The following is a 25,195-nucleotide window of genomic DNA, read 5'->3' as shown; positions in this document are numbered from 1 at the left end:
TTCGTGTAAATCAACGCTCTTAATTTAACTTAGGCGTCTTCAAGGGGCAGATATTTGCAATCGGAAGTGGTGTACAGCTTTTGAGGAAGTATTTGGAAATTAAATGTGGTAAATTATTTGGAATATTTCCATAATAGCTTCAATTTCAACAAATTCAGGCATTTTCTATGTAATTTTGTTGCTTTTCTAGGTTATGTGATTGATTTAAAACAGATTTTGTCGATTTAATAACTCTCAAAGTAATTAAATTTGAGGTTAAGCGAGGTTTGTTTCACTTTTTCCTTTTTCAAATTAAATTAAAAATGCCTCTAAAGACGTTCAGAAGTGTCTCTGAAGTGTTGAAGATTCTGTGCAGAGGAATTGTGGAAGTGTCAGGAAGTCTTGGTGTACAGTTTTCAGGCATATTATCTCCCCCTTGGGCGTGTCTTAATACTGGAAAATTGATAGTTGAAACCATCGTTTAAAGTATGTAAAAGTATCAAAAATGATGGAAGTAAATTGCAAATGTTTATGCAAGTGTCAATCATTAACCGCGAAAGACACTTATTTACCTCTCAATTTCCCACGTGTCGTGAGTGTGTCCTTAGTCGTCTTGTAGTAGATAAATAGTAGCGATAGTTAGTACATTATGGTAGATACAGGGATAGGTAGTAAGAGTATTAATGCATAATATATACGATTCCTTTTTTTTTTGCTTTCAAAGTAGACAGGGTAAATTTCCTATGTTTTTCCACTTCAGCGAATCTTTTTTTTTCTCTCTGTTTTCACTCTCGTTAAGCTCATGCCGTGGCATGAAATATACACAAAGTATCTTATATCTGTGCGAAGTGTGTGTGTGTGTCTAAGAAAACGGCGAGGGTTGGAATTTATATTGGCGCGGGAGTCTGTACAAGTTGCCAGGCGATGTAGGCCGGTAGCGCGAGGAGCACGGCGAACGGACGGGGGCAACAGTTGGCGGAACCAAAAACGGGAAAATGGATTTCTTCCGGCTCGCTGAGCTCCTCATCATCGCCGTCATCCACGGAGTTGGACATTGTTTTGTGCTTCAGCGTGAAATTCACGTTGAAAATCGCCTCCGCCACGCCACCTGGCGACGACACCACGAAGTAGAAGGTCCTGGGGACGCGCTCATGCATGTGCACGTACGTGAGCCTGGCCTCCTTGCAGAACGGCGTCGACACATCCTGCAATTGGGGGTGGCGAGAGATTTGGGGGGTTGTTGAGTTAGTGCCACTCACTTGAGCGCCAAAATCAATATCAATATAAGCAGGACGTCAGTGCATTTACACACGCCACATAATGTTTTCCGGCAATTCCATGCCAAACAAGCAACCGCATTTATCAATATGGGGATGATAAGGATGCTGTTGAGATGGGTAAACTTGCTAGGATAGCAGATAAGGAGCGTGTTAATTTGCTCAAACATTGGCTGAGGAGTTTTGAGGATAAACAAGACGAGGAGTGAAATACTCACGATAACGCCGTACGCAAGCACATCAATTCCGTATTGATTGCCTGGCGTGTAGACTCGGTCGCCGTGGAGCCATCTGGCGGCAAAAGCGGGTGGATTGGCACAGAATTCCACCGAAAGATGGAGCGGCGATCCGGGATAGGCCACAGGCGTTGCGTTCCGCGCCACTGCCGTTGGAGGACCTGCAAAGAGAGCGATTATTAGGGATTTCAATTAGAAATAGCGCCCCTGGCGGTGGTTACAGGAACGTCATAGTCATTCAGGAAAGTTGGAGCATTCCAAGTGAGAAATCCAAGTAACTCTATTGACTAGGAGTAAGTGTTGTTCCTGTGTTGAAAATGCCTTTCATTGGGTATTAAAACTCATGGCTTTTCATCAAAAGGAGATTGAAAATATGATGTAAACATTACAACTCTGCCCCACTGTGGGGCAGTGTTAGTATGCACTTTTATTTACCACAAATTACAGCGTGGAATTGTTGAATCGCAGGCAAATGTTCACTTCGGTGTCTTCTTTATACAATAAGACTGTTTAATCCCTTAAAAATCCTTGAAAAGCGAGTTTCCTGCCATGTTTCGCGTATTGCAACTCGAAATTTCTCTTCTAATCAGTGATTTTTATAGTTTTTCCTCCTTTTTTTTAACGTAGAAGTCGATAAACGTGCGATCAAACAATACAAGCGAAGCAAAAGTGAGATTATGTCAGACTGTCAAGTGGAAACTATGCCCCGTGGGCGATGTTTGTATATTTTCCACCACCCACTGAATAAGTCGTGTCCAGGAGGAAAAGCTCGTGCATATTTAGAATTTCTACTTAACCCTCAAAAGCCTGTAATAGTGAAAAAAATTACACTATCAATTCAGGAACAAAATTTTCGTTTTCGGCTTATTTGTGCAATTTTTCGTCAATTGTAGACTCTCAAACATATACTGTTATTCATGTGAAAATCCATGAGGATATTCCAAAAAAACAAAACTGCCCCATTTCCCCCTACAATCGTGAATTTTCTGGTACTTTGACTGCTACATTGGGAATTTTAATTGATGTTGTAAGGCATCCGTGATGCCAAGGATTAATTGCCATGACATTTCTGCAATAAATCAAAGTCCAGAGACTTTGTGCTGCAGACATCAATGTAACACACTCCCCTGGGTGATGGGAAAAAAAGGGACGACAGAGACCCTTAAAAAGTATTTTGTGCGGATTTTTGATGGGGTGGGCAATTTTGGGCGACAATCACTGTGTCACAAAACGTGTCACCAGTGCTAATAATCGTGCAGTCCTTTATGAAATTGCACAAGCGACAGTTGTTCTTTCATCAAACCCCCTTTTTAACCCACTTTAAATTGCTACAAAACACAAACACAGACACACACAGGCATAAATGCAATGAATGTACATATTTTTGTGAAAAACAGAACGCATTTAATTGTACATATTGAAGCATTGTTTATATTGATTGCACTCTGGAGTAAGAAAGTTTGCCAATATCAGTGGTAAACACAGTGCTGATAAATATTTCCCTTTTGGCGAAAGAATCCCCAATCCGAATGGCGATGGTGTCCTCACCCCCTTCTTTGCCAATAATATTTCCCAGACGGATTGAAAAGTTGCGAGAGATGAAGAAAGTTGTTTCGCCAGTGGAAAACTTTCGAATGCTGTTGAACAATATATTGGGAGAATTTAGAGAAAGGACAAACACTGGGCCATGAAATCGATATCGTCTCCTCACGCTGTCCTGCACAGTTTATTGTGATGTGTGTGATGCTTTCTGGAGAAAATTCACTTTGGCTCACCCATTTTCCCGCCCGTGATTGAATCCCCGCATGACATCATCCCTCTCGGTGGAGTCACTTGGGCGACATGCAATTGATATCGGTGCGCCTTCTCCCTGATGCAATTCTGTGGCTTTGGCGATTGTCAAATCACAAGCATCATATTTTGGGTGATGAAGAGAGAGACAATCCGATCGATGGTGAAGTTAACAATGGCGTCGTATACAGGATGATTACAAATAGGATAAAATAGAGGACAAAATCGGCCAATATAGTGCTCTTGATGATGTCCATCGTTATCGCTGCACCATATTTCATCCAGCACTATCGCCATTTATGCTGGGCAACATAGCACACTCTCTCTCTCTCGCTCTCTCTCTCTTCGTCCAGGAGATAAATCATTGAACGGCATCTGGCGCCGACGACACGTGTTGTTATCAGTTCTTTTGATATTTTTCATTGTTCACCGCGTCCCGACAAGGAGGGAGACTTCATTATTAATCGCTTGCCATCTGTAAAATCCATACGGTCACGTGTTACACTGGGAGATCCTAAGCTGATTACCATCTTCACTCCTGCGACCGAAATCTCTTCCTGGCGACGCCGCAAATTTCACACCGACAATTTGCTTATAGCAAAATCTCCCAGCAATTAATTACACAATGTAGCAAAATACATCTCAGTGACTATTTTATAAGATTATCGATCGTTTTAGGAGAATTTTGAATTTATTTTGTGACTTTATGGACATTTTGCCGAACAAAACCTAAAAATCAACACTAAAAAGCGGGTAAGAATTACTCAAAAGATTTAAAACTATACAAATTCTACATTTTCAACAGTCTAAATGAAAGATTTATACTCAAAAATTTGATGAAAAGATTCTTAAAATTGACATTATTTAAACTTGAACATTATTTTTTCAGGTTATGTTTGATTTTCGTTCAATTTGGACCATTTCTTATTAGCAAAAAATCAAGATTGTGATTTTTACTGGATGTTCTTGGAGGTTATCCACTTCTTAAGTATACTTTTTCTTAATCGTACACCACTTTTGACTATTATATTTCCATCTTTGTGCTGAAAAATCACTTTTTGAGCTCAATAGTCAGCAAATAATGACGAAAAACCATTAAAAATGTCCTGAAATGGATAGAAATTCACTTTCTTTTATCATCTACCGAATAAACTCGATTCACACAATGACAAACCCTCATAAAGTGCATCATGTCAACTCAATGCACACCTAATTGGTCCTATATTATGCCGTCCGTGCATAGATAAATCACTAGTAATCCGTAATCAATTGCTTTCCAGCGAGCGCAACATAACTGGAAACATGATAGCGCTGACAGATGAAAAGCGCGACTTTAGCCTGAAACCCAGCTTTGCGGTATCTTTTGAGCGATGCAATTATAGTGTCGCGATTCGCTGCACCCCTTTGATGAACTCCACTTGTTCGCGACACGCGACGCCATTGAATACCACAGCACAATATTGTAATCTATCAGATTATGCCCGTCGCAAACAAATATTGCACTATATATCGTGCGATATATCGCCATCATCGGCGTTTCATTAGGGGTTGCCGTCATTTTTGCCGCAACCCCCGCGGTCATACTGTAATTATGATAATCCACACGAATGCCAAGGGTGGACGCATTAAATGAGCATAATTTGTTGTAAATTGCAAAGTCATTTGACAACGAGCAATTTTATATACTGGAACAAAATCATTCCGCTGGGATTAGATTATATTAAAATGGGCCTAAAATGTAGGCGATTTCATGTAATTCTGATACAGTTTATGCTGGACATGATTAGTGAGTTGATTTAAGCGCCAAAAATCCATAATTAAGCAATCATTCAACACTATCAAAAGAGTGATTTGGAAATTGACCAAATTGTGGGAATAATTTTGATGTTGGAATTGATTTTATAATCCATTTCAAGCACTAACACAACGAGTTAAAGATCCTTTCAAAGGAGATTTATTTTCACATCTTTGTTCTTGCATTTCTTGGAAAATTCACAAGGATTTTTTCTCATCAAAAATTATGGAATAAAACCATAACACAAGCGAGCAATGATAAAGGAATAAATAATCAATGAAATACAAATTCATCGTCTGTTCTGAATTTGATGAAATGCTTGTTGATGATTCAAATCAAAGGTGAATTTATAATTCAAATTATGATTGGCTATTTGATTTTGCTCACTTTGTATTCAATTTTCCTGTGATTTCTCGTTTTATGTGCACGAATATCATGAATAATTGTGAGAAATGATTGCAAATTGTCAAGTCAGTGATCAATCGATGGTGTTTTGTATTGAATCTCGAGGGAAATTTGAAGCAATTTCTGGGAAATTCGTGAAAATGCTTGCATGACAGTGAGTGGTGAAGAATATAAAACGCGATGAAGGAGTAATTTGTGAAGAAAACCGAACTTTCTGCCCTTAATAATAATTCAAAAGTGGAAAATGCAGTAGAAATTGACAAGACAATTGACGTTTCACGATGGAAAATCGTGTAAATAATGCAAAACAGAGGAAAGTGTAAAGTTATCCACAATTTGTTCATCAATTCTGCCAGTCAATATGCCTCGAAGGGACACCAAATTGACCACAAATAAAATTTTATTGCTGATCCTGTGTTGACTGAATGCATCATATACAATGTATGTGATTTCAATAAATTCAGTAAGTAAAAAAAAAACCAATAATTGACACTCAAACTGCTCAATTATTTGCCTTCCGGGAATGAATTTCAATTAATGTTGTTTCATTTTCCCCCAATTAATGTGAGGCGGAATGGGAAAAGTTTGCAATCCATCACGGGTGAATTTCCATTCACTCCGCATCGGGATTTACTTATGCGCCGGCGAGAAGGATGGATTCGGACCACCTGAGCGACCATTCATGGATGCAGAATGGTGTTTACGGAACTCATGCTTGATTAATGCTTAACCTCGACAGCTTCACCGCCGAGCAAATGGATTTGCCACGTCGGGAATGGGAATTGTCGCTGTCCCCAGATGATGCTTTGATTTTACACGAAAGCCCGGAAGCTTAATACGTCCCTCAGGATTCATTATCACACGTCGCTCTCGAGTGGTCAGCGCTCGACCAGTTGAGCGCCGCGAAGCAGGATTGATTGAAGTGTCCTTTGATTTTTCGCACATCACAGAGCGTGATAAAAGCGTATTTTAGCTGGATGACAGAGCCAAGGGGGAGATATTATGGCTTCTAAGGGGCATTTTATGAGTTATTTTGCTTAGAAATCCTCAAAATTATCAAATTTGTGATTAATCTGGGAGTTTTTCACATTTTCTTCACAAAGTTGAGTATTAATCTTTGAAAAAAAAACTCTAAACTAATTCATAAATAGCTTAAAAGTCAATCATAACCTTAAAAATGTGATTTCAGTAAAAAAGAATGTGCTTTAAAGGTAAATTCTAGCTAATTATCTAGTTGAAACATTGCATTTACTATATTTACTCATTTCAGAGCTTGAAAGGATTGAATTGAGTTTTAAAAAATGCCTTTAAAAGCGTCCATAAGTGTATGTGAAGTGTTGAAGATTCTGCACAGACAATGAGAAAGCGTCAGCAAGCGATATATACATTATTCTACTCTCAGAAGTTAACAATAAATTGTTGCGATTTTGAATTATAAATAAGAAAAACTTAATTTAAGAATTATGATCAAGAAAAATACGCAAAAATGCAATTTTACCGGAAGAAAATCATAAAATATTGTATTAAAACGTGAGTTTTAAAGTTTTCGGTTAGATTTGAGTTAGTTTTTGGTTAGATTTTGGTCACATTCCAATTAACATTTAATTATAGCCTTGTTCTATATAATTCTTGCTGTCTTAAGTCCTGGGAAGTGTTTAGGATTCTCCATACAAATTGTGGAAGTGATGTTCACTGTTTAGCCGTATTATCTCCCCCTTGCTTCGCATTTCAAAATTAAAAATAAAAAAAAGTCATTCAGCTGGAATTTGTGAAAAAATACTGTTCTGTAATCAATTTGTCCCCTTTCTTGCTTCCCTTTGGCGTCACTTTTGCCCCTGCAATGCCTATCAGGGATGAAATTTACACTAAACATCGTGTATCGAGCCTCCCTCATTGAGTGCTGTATCTCCTGAATAATTATGTTTACCCTAGAATGGCTTAATGTTTGTCTTGCATGAAAATGTTTGCATAAATTGTTGTCGCCGGCTTCCTCACGGACCGGAAGAGCCACCCGCAGAGATGACATGGCAGACAAGAGTGTAGATTACAGGCTGTGTCGCTTTTGATTACCCTCGGGCTCTTCCGTGAGGTGATTTTTGAATTTTTGCCCTCTCCTCGTCGCGCGCAATTCCCATTCATCTCCACGTGGTTCTTTGATGTCGCGCTCCACCCTTGGGCGCAAGCCAGACACACACACACACAATTTTCCTCTATTAACCGCACGGGAAAATGCGCGATATGTACATGATATAATGTCGAGAGGGAGCGGTTAACCTGCACTCGATGCAAATGTTGTACTTCAAAGATTGCCATCAATGGAAGGGACCACGAAGCTCATCTCCTCTCAATTGAGGCGAATTGTACATTTAATGAAAAAAGGGCGCCTTTTCACATATGTTGCTAGCAATTTGCCAGGCTCGAAGGACAATTGTCCCCTCCATGGCGATGCGTTGTCTGAATACAAGTGAGTTAGTTGCCATCCCGAAGTCTGTGGACGAAGCCAGAGAAAACTCCAGCCCAGATATTGTTATGGTTACCAATTTGGGGGCCCAAATTTGCCACAACTTCTCTGGTCGCTCGTTGCCAGGAATGCCAGGGGATGTAATTGTCAAGAAAAATAATTAGACAACTTTCGATTTGTCCCCGAGACTTCAATCTCGTGGGATTTCTCAGATTTTTTCCACCCTTCTTGAGAAGTTTCTCTAAGAAGCTGGTGTTTATGAGTGAATTGACGGTCAGTTGAGATGATTTTCTACCTAGATTACAGATGCTTTTCATGGAATAGAAGAGAAAATTGGCGTGAAAAACAAGTCAAGATTAATAAAACTACGCCAAGTGTTTTTTTTTCTCCTCTTGAACAATCTCAAAGGATATTTAATTGAAATATATTGCGAATGATGCGCTGCAGTTTCTAAAGGCAAAGTGGCGTTTCAAAGCCAAATGCAAAGTTCTCTTCAGACTTTAATCCTCATCTCTGTGGCCACTGTGATCATATTTAAATCTCGGCTTTTGCTGTGAACTCTGTGTTATGTTTACTCGGACTTGTGCTTCGAGAGGGTAAAAGTTAAGCATAGAATAAGGCAAATATTATCCGACAGAGCGAGAAAACTCGATTTCTTGTAACTTAGCTTGATTTTCACTTGCTAGCGCCACTCAAATAAATAATTCTGGCAAATTTTGAGATATTTTTAGATGTTTAAGAAGTAGAAGTGTTTGAATTTATGCAATATTTGGCTCACAACTTTGATTTTCTATTGATTTTTTTACTCTCACAAAATTATTTGAGGTTATGTGATTGATTTAAAACTAAATAACATCTTAAACTAGAAATTATTGTGCCTAAATTGAAAGAATTTTGTACTTTTACTCGATGAAAATCGTAATTTTGGAAGTTGGAATAACAAAGAAATAATGCCAAAGTCAAACATAACCTCAATTTTCACAAAACAGTAGAGATTTCGAGTTTAAAAGCTTCTTTTCAATATCTTTAGAGGAATATTTTATCTTAATTTAAGGAATATGATCAAGAAAAATACGAAAAGTACAATTTTAACGTTCTTCGAAGAGTTCTGACAAGTGTTAAGGATTCTTCATGCAAACTGTGGAAGTGTCAGGAAGTGGTGTAAAGGATTCAATGCATAATATCTTCCCCTTGATTTGTCGAATACAAATGAGAGAATATTCCGCCAAGGGCTTAAACAAAACTGCTTCACTCCATGAGTTTAATGAAGCAAAAGAACAAAGACTTTTGGCAAATGCACTGCAATTGTGGTTTGTAATTAATCAGTAATGATGTCCTGGAGTTCAAGTCCTCCAACGGATTGTCATGAATGGCACACAAAAGCCCGAATTCGGGGCCACAAGTTGGGCCGGACTTGAAAGTTGCGCGCGTGGTGACAAAAGTGGTGAATCCCAGAGAAAGTGTTGTAAATGAAATTGCAATTTTCAGTTTTAAACTATCTCTGGGGAGTTGAGCACGAGGATAGAACATACCCCACGTTCCTAAGCACTTCCATAACGATGTGGAGATGACAACCCTCCACCCCTCCCCCATCCTCTGTCATCCCCAGTCATAACACATGTTATATTAGCAGGAGTTTTCGGCGCTTCGCTGCAGATGGAAAATGCGAATGCTCCGAGAAACCACCCCGAAAATATCCCAAAGGACTCCTGCTAAGTGATGATACCATGTCACATGAATAAACACCGAGTTGCTGGAAAGTCTGTCTTGCTGCCAGAGACTGAGCAGCGAAATTTCCTGCACAATTTTACTTCCTCCGCAAGTCTCCTGGAAGTCCTGTTCATTTTGTCCTCCGCACACACGCTTTTTGGGTACTTTGGCGCCCCAGAATTCAAATACACATCAGTGAAAGACATGACGAGAACTTGTGTGTGTGAGAATCACTTCGTTATCAGCATGCAAAAGAGATGGGCGTGCATTTAGAGGGTGAAGGACGAAATCTCCTTCAGCCAGGATTGAATACTTCTTTCTGGTGTGGCAAAGGAATGCCAGTAGCACAAGAGTTCATTTGCGAAAAGCGTTTGTGAATGCAGGAAAAACCGTGAATCTCATAAATTTGATTGTCGTCACTGGTAATCCTTCGCTGGGGAAGATTCATTTTAGTTCCTACGAAGGGATTAGTTTCGCTCATCAAGCGTGCACTTTTCTTCCTCGCTCAGGACAGCAAAATGCCCGCTCGCAGGGAAAGCCTTACAATATAATCCTGATGGGATTGTTGTGTGGGGCGAAAGGAAGGAGCGCGTCACATTTAAAATTCATTACATAGAGTAGTTTTTCCTGTTCGCTGAAGGATTTTTTTCTCCTACGTGCGCGTCCTCGGTTATAATATTCCCGCGCCATTGATTATCCTGCCTTTCAATGGCTCTTCAGACGACAGAAATCTCCCGCTCTTTCTTTCTTTCTCCTGTTGTATGTTAATTTATTAAATTGATGCATCTCGAAGAGTTCTGTGCCGGGACGGGGGGAGGGAAAAATGGGGAGCAGAGTGCGTTGGAAAAGCGAGCGGGGGTGATTAAATCACATTGAATTGAACTGCCACATGCCTGAAGGCGATAATTTATTAGTTAGATCAATCATTTTAACGAAAACATGTATTTGACACTCTGTGGAGTGATAAAATATGAGAAAAATCAATTATTTAGAGTACGAATTGCCCTGCGCCGTCGAGAGACTTTCTCTGGGCTTTCACACAGTCCTAGATGACGCCACAAGCGCTACAATCGCAAAATGTGAAAATTTCCAGCATTGTTTGAAATAAATGAAGCACAGCATTTTGTTTGGACTGAAGACAACACAAACAAGAGCATTTAAATATCAAAAGAAAATGTTGTTATTCTAATATGTTCGCCAACGGCTTTTTCCAATGTGCGCCTGAGGAAAATCCCACCGTTTCGGGCGAGGAAAAAAAATCGATTATCCCTTTCCACGAAATACGAACGCATAAAGAAGCTCATCCACATAATGAATTTCAATTGAGATTCACCAAAGAACTTCACAAGACGGCAAGAAAATTTACTGCATTCTTCATTTTGTGTTTTTCTTTCATCTCAAGGAAAACCATCGAGACCAATTGAATATTTGCATTCAATTTAATAACCTTTTCGTCTCTTCATCAGTCAAGATTGTGTGTTTCGATCCTATTTTGGGGGGGGGGTGAAGAAGCATGAGAAAGGAGCGCGAGAAAGGGATGAAGAATGGCGCAGATGAAATGCAAATTTGGGGATTCGAAAAACAATAAATTCAATTGGTAGAAATTGTATTAAAACACAAAAAACTATAAATTATGCATTAAATCTCAATAAAGATAAATCAAGTCCCGCAGGGCGGCAGCATATTGGACCAGAATAAGCAGTGAAATAGGAGAAAATATTAACGTATACATAAAATAGATTTTCTTGTGTGAGTGTGTGTGTCTCGTGGCGATAAAGGGAGAAAAAAGGAGGCGAGTGAGAAGGACTCAAGAGAAGAGAAATGGAGAGTGACTACAGAACATAAAGTTTAATTGAAGTGGTTTTTTTTCTGCCCGCTTCGTTGGGAAATATAAATAAATCTCAACAGTTTTCTCTGTCTGAAAGCTCGTCTTAAGTGAGCTGAAGGATGGAAGGCGAAAGCTTAAAGAGACTCAAGCTCCCAATGCAACGCATAAAATCTTCTCATGCTACGCCTCTTGAGCAACATTTCAATTAGAATGACAGCAAATAACAGGGTGAGTTTATTGCAATAACTGAGTGGATATGAAATGGGATTTTACTTAAAGGAAGCCAGCTTAGACTTGAGCGTAATAACTTGAGATTGCTATTATTGGCATAATTGCTGAAGGCGTTTGATAATGAAGTCTTTAATCACAGAGTATTTATGTGTTGTATTAAATGTGCGGACGAGCATCGAGTAAGAGAGTGTCACATGACAAGTGCACAAATTGCAGAGCACATCACATTATCAAATCAATTTCGGTGAAATCAGCAGCAGATATTCTGGGAATTGTCTTAAAATTACATCTTAATTATACACGTCCATTGTATTGATGAATTAATAATGTTGAATTCATCAATACGTCAAGCACATCGTTACTTGTATCTCTCATTTTATCTTTGTTGAAGACAGTGAATTGACATGGATTGATGAATTCCGAAACACACATTGCATTTCATGTGTCTGAAATGTCCGAAATCAAACTGAAATGATGCCTTTGGCAGTGGGAAAAAAAGTCTGCACATTGCGTGAATGCACTTGAAAGAATTTTCGAATGCATCGAAGCTCAATTGCTGTGCCATTTTCATTGTCCCAATTAACTCTTGGGCACATTCTGTGGCGTGTTCTTTTTGGGGTGAATTTTCCGCATTGGCGCCCACGTCAAATTGCATGAGCGTTGCATTGACTTTGCGAGCAATCAACCGACCCATTTGGATTTTTATTGAAATCCCAGGCCGACCAGGGACTGCTTCAGTTGCCGGCACACCTCTCGACCGCCTTCGCTGCACTTTAATTTACAGCACCGCCGATGGACGCGGATGGCCTGGCCTCGTGCAATTGGCGGCCGGGCGCCTGGTTGCATGGTCAGCATCGCAATTTATGATCGGGAATTCCGCCACATATAAATTAACCCAAAATTTATTACGTGGAAATGAATTTTCACCCGCATTCGCGCCGCTTTTTCTCTCTCTTTCTCACACACCCCTTATTCCTCTCTCCACTGCCATGCATGCACACATTAATGGCATGGGTGAATGGTAAAAATGGGCCGCTCGAGAAATGGAGACAAACAACAAATTCCTGGGCATTATACCAGCAATTAGATTGGATTTTTCACACACACCGAAAAGCGTTTGATCACTTTAGTCGACGAGAGCGTCTTTGGCAGCTAAGAGACCATCATTTGTCGTGCATTTGTACAAAGGAAGCGCAAAAACACGCACTTTAGCAGAGCTGAAGACAGCACAGATCTGATAATTACACGAGACGCATGACTGATATTTCGCAGTCATCTGCCCACCAAATTTTTGACCACGCCGCGACTCGAAAATGTACTAACAGTCACATTTTCCGGTCTGGTCATCTGGTGTCACTTGGGGAGTGTGTGTTCTTAAGCAAATGCAGAATCTGTCATCTGCTGAACAGTCTCACCAACTCTGCTGTGTTGAGGGACACTTTTGGGTGAGACAGCGAACAAAAGTGCGATTTGCGGGGACAGAAAATGGTGTTGGATGAGAGTAAAGAAGAGGAGAAAAAAAAGCTGGGCTTCTCTCCAGATCCTCGAATTAAACTCAAAGCATTGTCACAATTCCACATACCCAGTTTAGAGTGCTCCACACATTTCATTTCGGCATTCAAGTGTATTTAGGGTGGGTGTGCAGACTCGTCGTGATGATTTAACATAAATTGTGGAGGGTGTTACTTTCTTTTATGACAGACGAGGATTTACGGCTTCAATTTTTGTAAGAAATTGTTGTGAAAATGAAATTTCACCTCACTTCTTCTGTGCCACCTTTCTTGGGTCCTTGTTTTTCACGTGCCGCGCGATTTTCTTCACCTCCCTCAAAAGCATTGTGTGAATGTGTCTCTCTCCCGGAATGCTTCGAATGAATTTTTAATCCCACATGCAAAAAGTGGAGGGAAAACGAATTGTCGCACGAAAGTCAAGGGAAAGCTGAGTGTCTTAAGAATTTCAATTAACATCGCTGGTAAGAGACTTTCTCAGCACTCTTGCGCTTTTGGGGGTGGCGGAGTCCCCCCTCCCCTCCCCTCTCTAAGTGGGTGCAATTTTTCATGATGGCCCAGAGCAGCAGTTCTTCTTGGGGGAGTTTTCGCACTTGCAGAGAAAATTACCCCAGCAATCTCGAACAGAGTGCTGGCGCGAGATAGGATGCATTTTGGGGAAAATGCTCGTCAGTTGAGTTGACATGACAGTGAAGCGTCGCAGCCATAATTCATACAAGATAACCGGATATTCGCGATTTTAACTGTAATCTCTGCACTTCTTCACCAACACTCCCCAGGCCAAGGATGTGAAGCACAAGAGGGAAAATCTGTGCTTCACATCCTGTTATTACTTTCAATTTGCATGCAAAAGCTCTCACACTTCTTCAACATCGACATTTTCCGACAATTTCTCCACTTACTTCTTAAAGATTTTACCAACATTTTCATATTTTCAACACTTCAGACATTTCTGGACGTTTTTAATGACTTTTTTCATCGCTTTTTAAGACTCATTCAACTGTTTCACACACTTAATTCTGACTTATCACAATATAATCGATCTTCCAGATTGTAAGAACGTAAGAACTGATCTTAATGAACAAGAATTCTTTCCATGATAAATTTCTGTCGTAATTTCCTAATTTTGTCGTCGAGAAGTGCTTAGAAAAATTCTAACTTAATCCTTTTTCGTCCAATTTTAATCGTTTAAAATCGGGAAATTTGAAAATATCATCAATATTTCAATGTTTCTACTAGAAAATGAGGTTAAAATTGACAGTTTAAAGCACAAAGAACGGGAATATTTAAGCAAAGAGATTTTTTTTAAGGTTATTTATAAATTTATTTTGAACGTAAATGCACAATTTTGCTGGGAAAAAGAGAAATATTACCAGATTTAGCACAATTATGGTGATTTTGAGGATTACTTCAACACCCAGAATCTGTTGAATTCTTCCAATTCCTAAGACTTTCTCCATGATTTTCACTTGTCACAGCGTAAAGTATTAAATTGGAGAGTGTGCTTATTATGTTGGTGGCTAGAATCTAATAAATTCATCCCCTAATATGGCAGAACATGGCAACTCTCGTGTAATGTCTCAACTTAAGATGATATGACGGCTTCCATGGCATCGCAATATCCATTCTCAGATTGTGGTACAATGTTGAGAAAAGCTACAAACTCAGGTACTAAATAACAATGTATTACTCCTTTTTATCGCCACAATAAAACTGTCGAATGGTGTGTCATATAAATATGGCCCTGAGTTAACTGCTATAGTGCTCCTGTATCACTGGTGGTCATTACTTTCAGTTACGTGTGGCTGAATTTCCACACCCACAATGTTGCGGAGAGACAAACGGAGAAACATCCTGGGCTGATAACGGAGAAAAATGTACTTTTAGACTTCACAGACGATTAATTTTTCACTCCAACCAGAGGAAAACCTATGATGAAGGTGGTGCAATTCAACCTTTTCAACCCGTGGGGAAAAAGTTGAATGGAATGTTGGCTTGTTTGTACAAATCGTCCAATATTGAAACTTTAACCAAATCAGAAGCAATGAAGGCATATTCAGCTGGGTGAATTGATGAAGTTTGGCAAAAGGCAAATACTACACATGAGAAAACCACAAAATTCAGCATGATATTCATGCCTTGTGCAGATTATTCACAGCTCTCTTTGTTCAGACAACAAGACATGCGAAATTAAAGACGAAGTCACATGAGAATTGAGTTCTTGTTCTTGTCATTTCATTTCTTGGGATTATATGCGAAGTCCTGATGAGTTTGACTCACCGGAAATGAGTGGAGAAAATCACTTGGGGATTGTGGTAAAGTTGCCATAATAAGAAAATGCTTGACATGGGCGAAGAGTGTGCACAAGAGGAAAATGGTAAACCAATTAATTTTACGATTGTGGTGAGTATTAAATGAGATGTTTTATTATATGAAATTCATGTCACATTTGTAATTTAAGACACACACACACACACAAATCCCCCGGCAAATCTCTTTGCTTTTCCCCGCGCGCGCGCGCGCGCCCGAAAAAGGATTTGCAGCTAATAATTCTCAAGCTCATTGAACCATAAAAATCAAACAACTGACCCCGAAAGAGCGAAGCTGTAAAAACTCTGGGAATTTATTGCACTAGGAAGCGCTATTTTTATGACTTTATAGTATACAAAACAGGCGCGGGTGGCGCTCATTCGCAGCGGCTGCATGTAAATTTATTCCCTCGCGAGTTATTATCATTTGTTCTGTGCCGGAGGCGATCGCCATAAAATAGCCGATAAGCAGTTTATTTGTCTCTTTTTATATCTTTCCCATTTTCCAATAAAATAATTACACTCTCGCCTCTGCTTCATCCGCAATTTGTGGGGCGAGTGGAAAAGGGTTTGTCGAACTTTGCCCTCGAGAGGTGGAATGATTTCCACCCAGGAAGTTAATTTAGAAGTGGCCACACTTTAAAATCCCCCACAAAATCATTACACCGGTAATTGAAAATGCTTAACCGCAAACATTCAACTCTCAAATGTCACTTTAAATGCACTTTTGACATCGATTTTTAGTGAATTTCCACTTTCAAAAGCCCAAATTCCCATTAATTTCCCGGCGCATTTAATGCACACACACACACACACCACAGTTGGAAAAGGAGTCAGCAAACAGTGGGAAAACTTAAAATATGCTCAATATATGGGATAAGATAAATTTTGAAACATTTGACTTGCGGCTATTGAAGTTGTAATCTCCAATGTATTTACATTTCATCTGCAATACAGAATTATTGGGACTGTATTTGAGGCATAATGGAAATGCCGCGGGGCTTTTGTCGTTTAGCAGAATCATTTTCGACAAATGGCAATTGCTACTCATCCTCTTGATGCTTGTTAGGGGACCTTGAAGCAGATCTTTATTTAATATGTCCTCTTTTTTTGAGAGGGAAACTAGCATATCGCTCAGTGAATATTTAAGCATCAATGCTTGACTTTTGGCATTCGTCACAGCATTGAGAATAGTTTCTCGTCTCTAAATTAACTCAGAAAGTACAGAATTCACAAGAAAATTAAAGAATTCTTGATGTTGACGATCCCACTTCTGAAATGTAGGCATGTGAAATTAAATATCCGCCAGTGCAAATGCATGAAAACGAATATTTAGGTATTCTTGCTTGACTCTTTGGCATTCATGACAGCATTGAGTATAGTTTCTACTCAGAAAGTCCAGAATTCACGAGAAAATTAAAGAATTCTTGATGTTGGCGATCCCACTTCTGAAATGTAGGCATGTCAAATTAAATATCCACTATTGCAAATGCTTGAAAACGAGGGGAATTGTCTTCAAACTTCTCTCAATCTTCTCTATATGCAAAGAAATTGCGAATGTGACAGAGATTCTTTCCGGGGTGTCACAAAATCTTGAGCACACAGAGAGATTGTATTACAAAATGAGTGTAACTTGTAATTCACCCCATTCCGACAGACAAACAATTCAAATCGGGCTCCTTTGGAAAAGAAATAAAGAGCAAATAGATTCTAGTTAAACTTGCACATATATCGCTGTGGAGAGGAAAATGCTCTAAAGTCAAGAGACCGGAAAGCGTCTGTTTGCATTGTTGGCAATCTCGTTGGTCGGGAAAACACTTTGAAGTTGGGGAAAATGGCTGAGTCAGGCAACAGCCCATGATTGAATTAGCTTCTCAAACTAATGGTGTTTGGGACGATTTCTTTTTACCATGCGATATTCCAACATGGTGCAGTCTTATCTCATTTATTTATCTCTGTTTGGCAATGGAAAAAGTTGAGACGCGCGGAAAAGTGATGAGATGATCGTATCGGAATCGAATTAAATTTAATCTGGAAATTCCTTTATATCTCTTGCATGGCATTTGCAAAGGGGCGCCAAGATATGGCACACCCGCCCGCCCGCCCGCATCGCACATCGACCAAAGAATCAGCTAGAGAATGTGCCATTTCCCTTGAACTACATAGAATCTCCACACCATCTGTGTGTGTAAATTTTCTCACTCGCACCCGAAAGCGAGATGGCTTTAATGTGGAATTTTTATGCATGGCGAAATCTGATGGGGGTGGAGGGTGGCGGGCAGGGAGATTTAAGGGTGGCACCATAAAAAATTCCATTCGATTCGAAAGTGGGAACATATTGATGACCGGAAGGTAAACGTTTTATTTGGTTTCGCGTCATGGGAAATGGCATTTTCTCGAATAATCGGCTCCCATTTTATATTCGGCCTCAGCCATCTCTTTGGCTATGGCAGATCCGCAAGAGAGAGAGAAAAGGCAAGTGGAGAGCCAAACCCTCGACATATCGTTTCTTATTTCCCACCCCCGCCTCAGCTCACCCACAACTGTCGTATATTTCCCGACATTCGATATTAGGGGGTGGTTTTCTCATTTTCAGCTCTCACACTCTCCGTGAGGCTGCGGAGAATGTGGTGACAAACCCTCAATTCACGTTTTGGAAATGCTTTCTGGGGAAGTTTCGATTAAAATTCAAATATGGTGAATAAGAATGTATGCCACCCTCAGCCCAGGAGTTGAATGACCCACTTGGGAGTGCTCACGGGATTGCGTGAATGGGGTTGAGATTGATGATGTACGATTGCGAACTCACCCTTCACGGCAACAGCCACTGTGTGGAGCACTTCGAGCTTCTTCTTCGTCGACGGACTCTGGCCGATGCACTTGTACACGCCGGCATCTTGGTACACCACATCCTTGAGAATGGACTGACCTGTGGGCGTGGATAGGCCGGCACCTAGGCCCTTCAGTCGCGCAGTCACGGGGTCCAACTGAGACCAGCACCCAAGGGAACCTGCGATAGAGAAAAATTTACCCATGTTGAGAGCGTCTTTCCTTCGATTTACGTTGACGTTTTTCCTGGAGTGAATGCAGCACGTCTCAAGGAGTTTGTGAACACTTGACAAAGTGCTCAATTCAGGGGTGTAAATGCGATAAACGCAGCTCAGTTTGATTAGATTATGGCTCTTATGGGGGATGTTTGAGGATATAAAATTCAATCATACCTTGCGGGCACTGCAGAGTAACGGCGCCGCCTAATTGAACCTCCAATTGGGCGGGCTTGTAAGGGTTGTGGGAGGCAGCTATCGCCATCTCCTGCTCAATGGGCTCAGACGTTACATCCACCGAGTCGTCTGTGGCGGTGAGAAGAATGGAAATTGCCTTTAATACAAATTACTGCGGAATTTCCTTTGCTCAACTCTCAATTGCAATTATGGATTGCATGCAAATGAACTTTGGGGGGGGGGGGATGATGGAAATCAGTTCATCTGACGCCTTTCTTTTCCCCATGCATGGTGAAAATCAATTACAAATATTGCTTTGAGCCTTTGATAGGAAGGTTTTCAGCGACGATTTGCAATTTAAGCGAGTATCGCAAGAGTGAATTGAGAATAAACTCACATCGAACGCTGAGATAGTATCCAATGCTGGAGTATTGGAAGTTAAGATGTCTCGAAGTGCATTTGTACCATCCAGAGTGTTCTCGTCGGATGGATGTAAAATTGAGGAAACCATCACCAGGTTGGGGAACCTGCAAGAGAGAGAGGGAGCTTTTATGAAATCATACATGGTGAATTGTAACATTTCCACCCTCAAACACTCAAGTGTCCCTTAATTTACCATTTGCAGAGCACGATTGAGTGTGCTGCTGAATTGTGATTGAAGGACTCACGAAGTTGTCAATTGCACAGCAACATATTCACTTTCACATCATCAACACATCTCGTGCAAATGTAATTTTCTGCACGACATTTAAATACATGCCACCCACCACCCAAAGGGTGCATTTAACAGCCACTTACCGGTGTGTCTCCGTCGTCCTTCTGCCACACGGGCGTGCTCGGTGGATTGGAGTCGACGTCGCACTTCAGTGACACTTCAATTCCTTCCCTCAGCGGATACCCAAAGCCCGGTGTTCGGGAAATTGCAAATGATGGCGTATCTGGTGGAGTGACACAAGATAGCGCTCGTATTACTTATATTTGGCCACTTGGAATGGAGTTGGCGAAGTGTTTGTCACTATGGAATTATAGAGTCTTGAACTATAGCCTTCTTGAGATTCCCATCTTGAGATGAGATGAGATGGGAAAACTTGCATATAATTTGCTGGATATAAAATATTTGGGAGATCTTGTGGGAAAGTGTCTCCAATGATTTAAGACATGAATGCAGCTAATAAAACTCACTTCACTCCTTCTGCCAAGGGGCAAATCACTCGCGATTTCAACAAAATTTCAATCATTTCTTGATTTTTTCGGGAGTTTTAATAAAATTGTGATTATTTTATAAAAATTTCAATAACTTCATTGTTTCGTGATTTTTATTCAAATTTTTGAATATTTCATACAAATTTTTATTTTCATTTTTATTATTTTATTCAAAATTTGATTATTTTATACAAATTTCCAAATTTTCTTGATTTTTTCGTTGGTTTTTATTCAAATTTTGTGTATTTCATACAAAATCTAATTATTTTTTGATTATTTTATTCCAAATTTTATTATTTTGCAATTTTACTTGGAAAGCAATCATTTTCTGAATATTTTTTCTCAGATATTTGATTATTTGATTTTTCCCATACAAATAAATATTCAATAGTTCAATATTTGATTGAGACAATTAAGTTTCCTCAAAAATCGCCTTGTGACTTGCCCCTTGCCTTTTTTCTTTCCTCTTCTTTGTTGTCTGCAAAGATGCAAATGCTGACTTTGACCAGCTTTTCATCCCTGATGCGAAGAAGGAGAAATTCTTCAATGGAAAGTCATGATGAAAATGAAAAAGTAAAGACGTTTCATTGCTCTTATCTCGGTCTTAAGTCATTTATAGTAATCGTTGGTTGTTCAGAGAGAGATAGAGAAAATAAGCAGGAAAATCCAGCGTAAATGAGCATAATATGTATAAAGCCCAGTTTTCTTGTACTTGAGATGAAAATCTAGAGGAATTTCTCGGCAAATATTGCAGAATGCAGTTCCTAAGATCCTATTATAATAAGCTTCTCCAGCACTTCAAGTCTCCAATTCCATTCGCCTTGCACAAAGTCTTGCACAAAGTGCATCCATACTCACATTGCACATCAAGGAGGAGCGAGGCGTTCTGGCGGATCTTCAAGGTGGGATGTTCCATGACGCAAAGGATGCGTGCATTGTGATGTGCCCGATAAACTGTCGGCAATTTGGCCTCCGAAATGGCACCGCTGTTAATTCTGTACGGTTCCCTATCCTGCATTTGGAGGGATTGAAGGGTGTGTGTGTTATTAAAGGATAAGCAGAGACATTCGAGGACTCAGTGTTTTAATTTATGCCGAAACAGTTATGCAAATCTGTGCTGAGGATTTCCATGGAAATCTCATCTGTGCGCGACTCCCATTCTTCCCATATACTTTGGCCGACGCAGCGACGATACTTTTGGGGGTGGCAAAGTGAGGGAAAATCGTCTTTTGCGGTTGAAAAGTCTCATGAAAATTAAATGAGGTCACATTGTGCACATTTCCCACCAAACATCTTAGTCGGAGAAATGCTCCTTTTTCCCCACCCCCAAAGAGTGTTTTGGGGTGAGCGAACCACGTGAATGGCCCGTGATTTGTGCGCCACACACCAGAGAAAGCCAACAATGGCCATTCACAGCCAAGCACTGTCGTCAATTGAGATCCCAATTTGGGAATTGAGAACTCAAGAATCGGACAATTGCGGAAATGAACAAAGAGCCGCAAATATTTATGCTCTCTCTCTCTGGCTTTCCTTCGCCACAATCATCTCCGTGGGGATGGCATTATAGATAAGAAAAGTGTGACTTCAAAGTTTCGCATTTGCTTTGTGTTGTCTCTTTCTAAAGTGTATTAAGCTCTCTCTCGGAAAGTGTTTTAGTTTTAATTGCCCAACATCTAAAAGAGATGGGCTCTTTTGGGCCAACATGACGTGTAGGCATTTAGATAAGGAAGTGTTTTTGGCAAAAGTCATAAATTTCACCACTGCATTAACCACATGATTTGTGTCAGTGCCTGAAATTTGAATTATGCTATCAGAAGTCTGTGCACAGACAGAGAGATTTTATCTGGCGGTGGCAAATAGCATTAAATACACATATTTCAATACAAAATTTGCCTCATAAATTCTCAATGATAAACTTTATTATAATTGCAAGTTACTTAACAAACCTCCCCACAAAGAGGGGGTTGGGAAAGCTCTCAAGTCTTCGCTGCGTGGCGAGAGAGCTTTTGTCGTCTCGGGAGCTCAATGAATTTTGTGTGTGTGTGTGTGTGTGTTGTTTCCTTTTGCCTTTCAGCCCACACTTAAGCTAATTATTCAAAACGAGTTGTGAATTGTACCAACTTTCAATTCATTCAAGAACATCCCTTCCTTGTCCCCACCACGCGTGAGTCTTCTGTTTTCTCTCGCAATACACAGTGTTTTTCCTCATCTGCTTATCGCGCTGCGGAATTTCTCTGTGTGTGTGTGTTTGAGAGCCTTTTGCCACCCCTGGAAAAGTTGCACGCGGAAGTGAAACTTTCCCATTTTGCCAATTCATCGCGAAAAGCCAAGGGGATAGTCACTCGCGATTTGAGACCAATAACTTTGTGATTATTACTGAAATTTTGATTATTTCATACAAATTCTGATTATTTTGTGATTTAAATTCAAATTGTGATCATTTTTTGATTATTTTCAGAATATTTGATTAAAACTTGATTATTTCATATAAATTCTAATTATTTGTTGAATTTTTTTATGTGAATATTAAATCAACATTTGAATATAATTGAATAATTGTTAATATTCGGAATATTCTGATTCATTGACTGAAAATAATCTTTTTTTTATTATTATTATTCAATTCAGAATTTCATTATTTTGATTATTTTGTCATTTTACTTGGGAAAATAATCATTTTTTTTAATTATTTTACTCAAATAATTGATTGTTTGATGAACATAAAGTTTCCTCAAAAATCGCCTCGTGACCTGCCCCTTGGGAAAAGCCTTTCCCATCTTTTCTTTTGTCTCGGTGGGCAATGCTGAGTGAAAATCTTGGGACTCACTTTGTCATTCTTGACTTCCTGCAGTTGTGTCAATTCGGCTGTGACTTTCTGGGCGTGACGATCCACGCCGGGACTCAGGAGGATCTCCCACGTGAGCACGGGCTTGGGGTTGCCACCCTCGCTGATGCACGCCAGGCTCAGCTCGGAATTCTCCTTGACAGGTACAAAAATGTTTCCGGCGTCGAGACGACGGGAGTCAATCAATAAATATGGTGGTTTTGGACGGTCTGCAATTAAGGCGAGGCGGGAAAAGGGGTGAGTTAAAATCGATAAATTATATGGGAAAATTCTGCAAATACAATCATGGTTTTCTGCTTATATTTTATTCACATCCATTTGGGATTTTCGCTTATTGATTTTGGCTTGCATTCACCCAGTGTTTATAATTTTTATTTTACAGCTTTTTCGACAAATACTCAATTTCACCACTGGCTTTCAGATTGACGTGTGAAAAGCTTTCCGGGAAATATCCTGAAATACAATATTTCCCTAACAATTTCGCTATGAAACCTTGTATAAAACTCGTGAAATCACAAAAAAATACCTTTTAGAGTATAATTTTAAATACAATTTCAATCGATTTGCGTAAGATAAAAAATTAAATTAATCCTTTTTCACGCAGATTTAACGCTCTTTGCAACTTTACGTTTTCATAGCTTATTTTGGCAGCACTTGTGGCAAAATAAGATTAAAATACGAACGAAAAGGCGATGAAAGGCGAAATTTGGAGTTTATTTAATACGAATTTCAGGTGATGGAAAATCAATTATTTTCCTTGGAAACGATCGAAAGATGTCCGGAAACACTAAACCTCAATCTGGTGCTTTGAAATGTGCACAAATGGTCAGAAAAATTCAATAAATATGTGATTATTTACATTCAAACACAATTACTGTCTATTTCCTTGGTTTTCACGTCAATTTTCAGACTTTTCTTGTCTTTATTGGCTTCAGACGTCAACTTTTGATATGTTTCAGGCTCCACAGAAGATAAATTAACCACATTCATATAATATACACACCGTAATTATTAGTAGTTTATTAAAAATGTTATGAACTGAAAGTTGCAACGACCGGATTTTCTGTTGTTGTTATAAAATAATGAACATAAACCTCATTTGAAGATACAAGAGGTGAAGAATGTTGTGCATGAAAATGTCAAGAAACGATGTTCAGTTTTCTCTTTTTCCATATTATCTTTTCCTTTTGGCAGAAGTGGAAAGAGTGTGACTATCGACACAAGAGAAATATTAGCACTGTGTCAAGCACAAAGTGTCGACAGAGTTGAAAATGTCTTGAATTGGAATTTCCTGTGGAATTCGCATTCAAAAATTTTCCAATATAAATTCTGAGCAGCTTCACAATTGTGTGTCTTCTGAAGGAATATTGCAATGCAAGGTAGACTGAAGTGTGTACGAATATCCTCTCATGAGAGGTTTAAAATGGAGTTTAATTTGGAAGGTTGAAGCTGTGAAATGCAGCTGAAAATGAGGGGGTTTTTCATGGGGGGGTGAAAACATGTAGGATTTCTGGGAAAATAAACTCCGAATACGAGATGTGAATTTCCTCATTCATGGCTTGCATGGAAAGGGTTTCGAGGTTAGGAAATTTATGCAGCCAAGAGGAAATATTACACATTTCCCACTCACTATTGTGCCAATGTCTTCGCTTCACACTCCGACCATCAGACACTTTAAGTTCTTCCCCAACAATGGAAGGGTGAATTTCACCGCAAAAAAAAGCAGGTGGAAAAGAGAGAGAGAGGCAAAAAAGACATGCATGAATCACAATGAAGAAGTTCACCTCACAGAGATTTTTCCAGTTCTTTCTCAACAAGACTTTGTGTTTTAAATTATTGAGTATATAATATGTATTCCTCACAGGCAAATATTGTGCTCCAATTTAACTTCCTGGGATTTCTTCACTCGGTTCACAGACTGACTTTACAATATTTCTCACAGAAATTCCTCCAGTGTTGGGCAGGATGACCGAAAAGTTTCCCTCTTTCGGTGTGTGTGTGTGAAGAAAAAGAAAGTTAATTTAATTCTTTAACTTTCCACCCCAGCGAGAATGATCCGCGCACCGGTGTGGGAAAACAGGAAAAGTCCTCCAGCTTCAGTTTTATCAATGTTGACAAGTGAGTTGGAAAGGCGAACGTGTTCCATCCGTGGCCAATACCTTCGGGGCGGTGAAAACTCTGGGATTTGCCTCGAAAATATACTTCAGCCATTTTATCGCTCATTTAACCTGGGCGAGAGTTTTCTCGCCACCCACCAATTAAGCCGGACAGAATGAGGAGCGTCTAATTCCGCCGCAATGTCTCTGCCCTTGGACTGTTTTTTTTTTTTAATGATCCTCCGCGTAATCTTCATGGTTATTGGAAGAAATTCTCCTCAAGACATTCATAAGAGTTTC

At 39.7% G+C, this 25,195-nt stretch overlaps 1 protein-coding gene across 1 annotated transcript in view; it reads right to left on the bottom strand.

Annotated features, from left to right (window-relative positions):
• Positions 1–281: 281 nt before the first annotated feature.
• LOC132266076 (uncharacterized) overlaps positions 282–25,195 on the bottom strand; it is a 50,093-nt gene continuing 25,179 nt past the window's right edge. Inside the window, exons 5-13 of the mRNA XM_059766911.1 lie at positions 22,782–23,008; positions 22,072–22,074; positions 20,813–20,966; positions 19,550–19,689; positions 19,149–19,278; positions 18,752–18,880; positions 18,340–18,540; positions 1,475–1,653; positions 282–1,184 (exon numbers count right to left, since the gene is read on the bottom strand). Coding sequence (XP_059622894.1) covers positions 867–1,184; positions 1,475–1,653; positions 18,340–18,540; positions 18,752–18,880; positions 19,149–19,278; positions 19,550–19,689; positions 20,813–20,966; positions 22,072–22,074; positions 22,782–23,008 — 1,481 coding nt within the window. The 3' untranslated portion in view covers positions 282–866. The remainder of the gene's footprint in view (positions 1,185–1,474; positions 1,654–18,339; positions 18,541–18,751; positions 18,881–19,148; positions 19,279–19,549; positions 19,690–20,812; positions 20,967–22,071; positions 22,075–22,781; positions 23,009–25,195) is intronic.

The sequence above is a fragment of the Phlebotomus argentipes genome, unplaced genomic scaffold, assembly GCF_947086385.1.
Source record: "Phlebotomus argentipes unplaced genomic scaffold, Phlebotomus argentipes genome assembly contig_5, whole genome shotgun sequence".
Taxonomy (NCBI): domain Eukaryota; kingdom Metazoa; phylum Arthropoda; class Insecta; order Diptera; family Psychodidae; genus Phlebotomus; species Phlebotomus argentipes.
The sequence above is the reverse complement of the archived record's forward strand: the minus strand, read 5'-3'. Positions and strand labels throughout refer to the sequence as shown.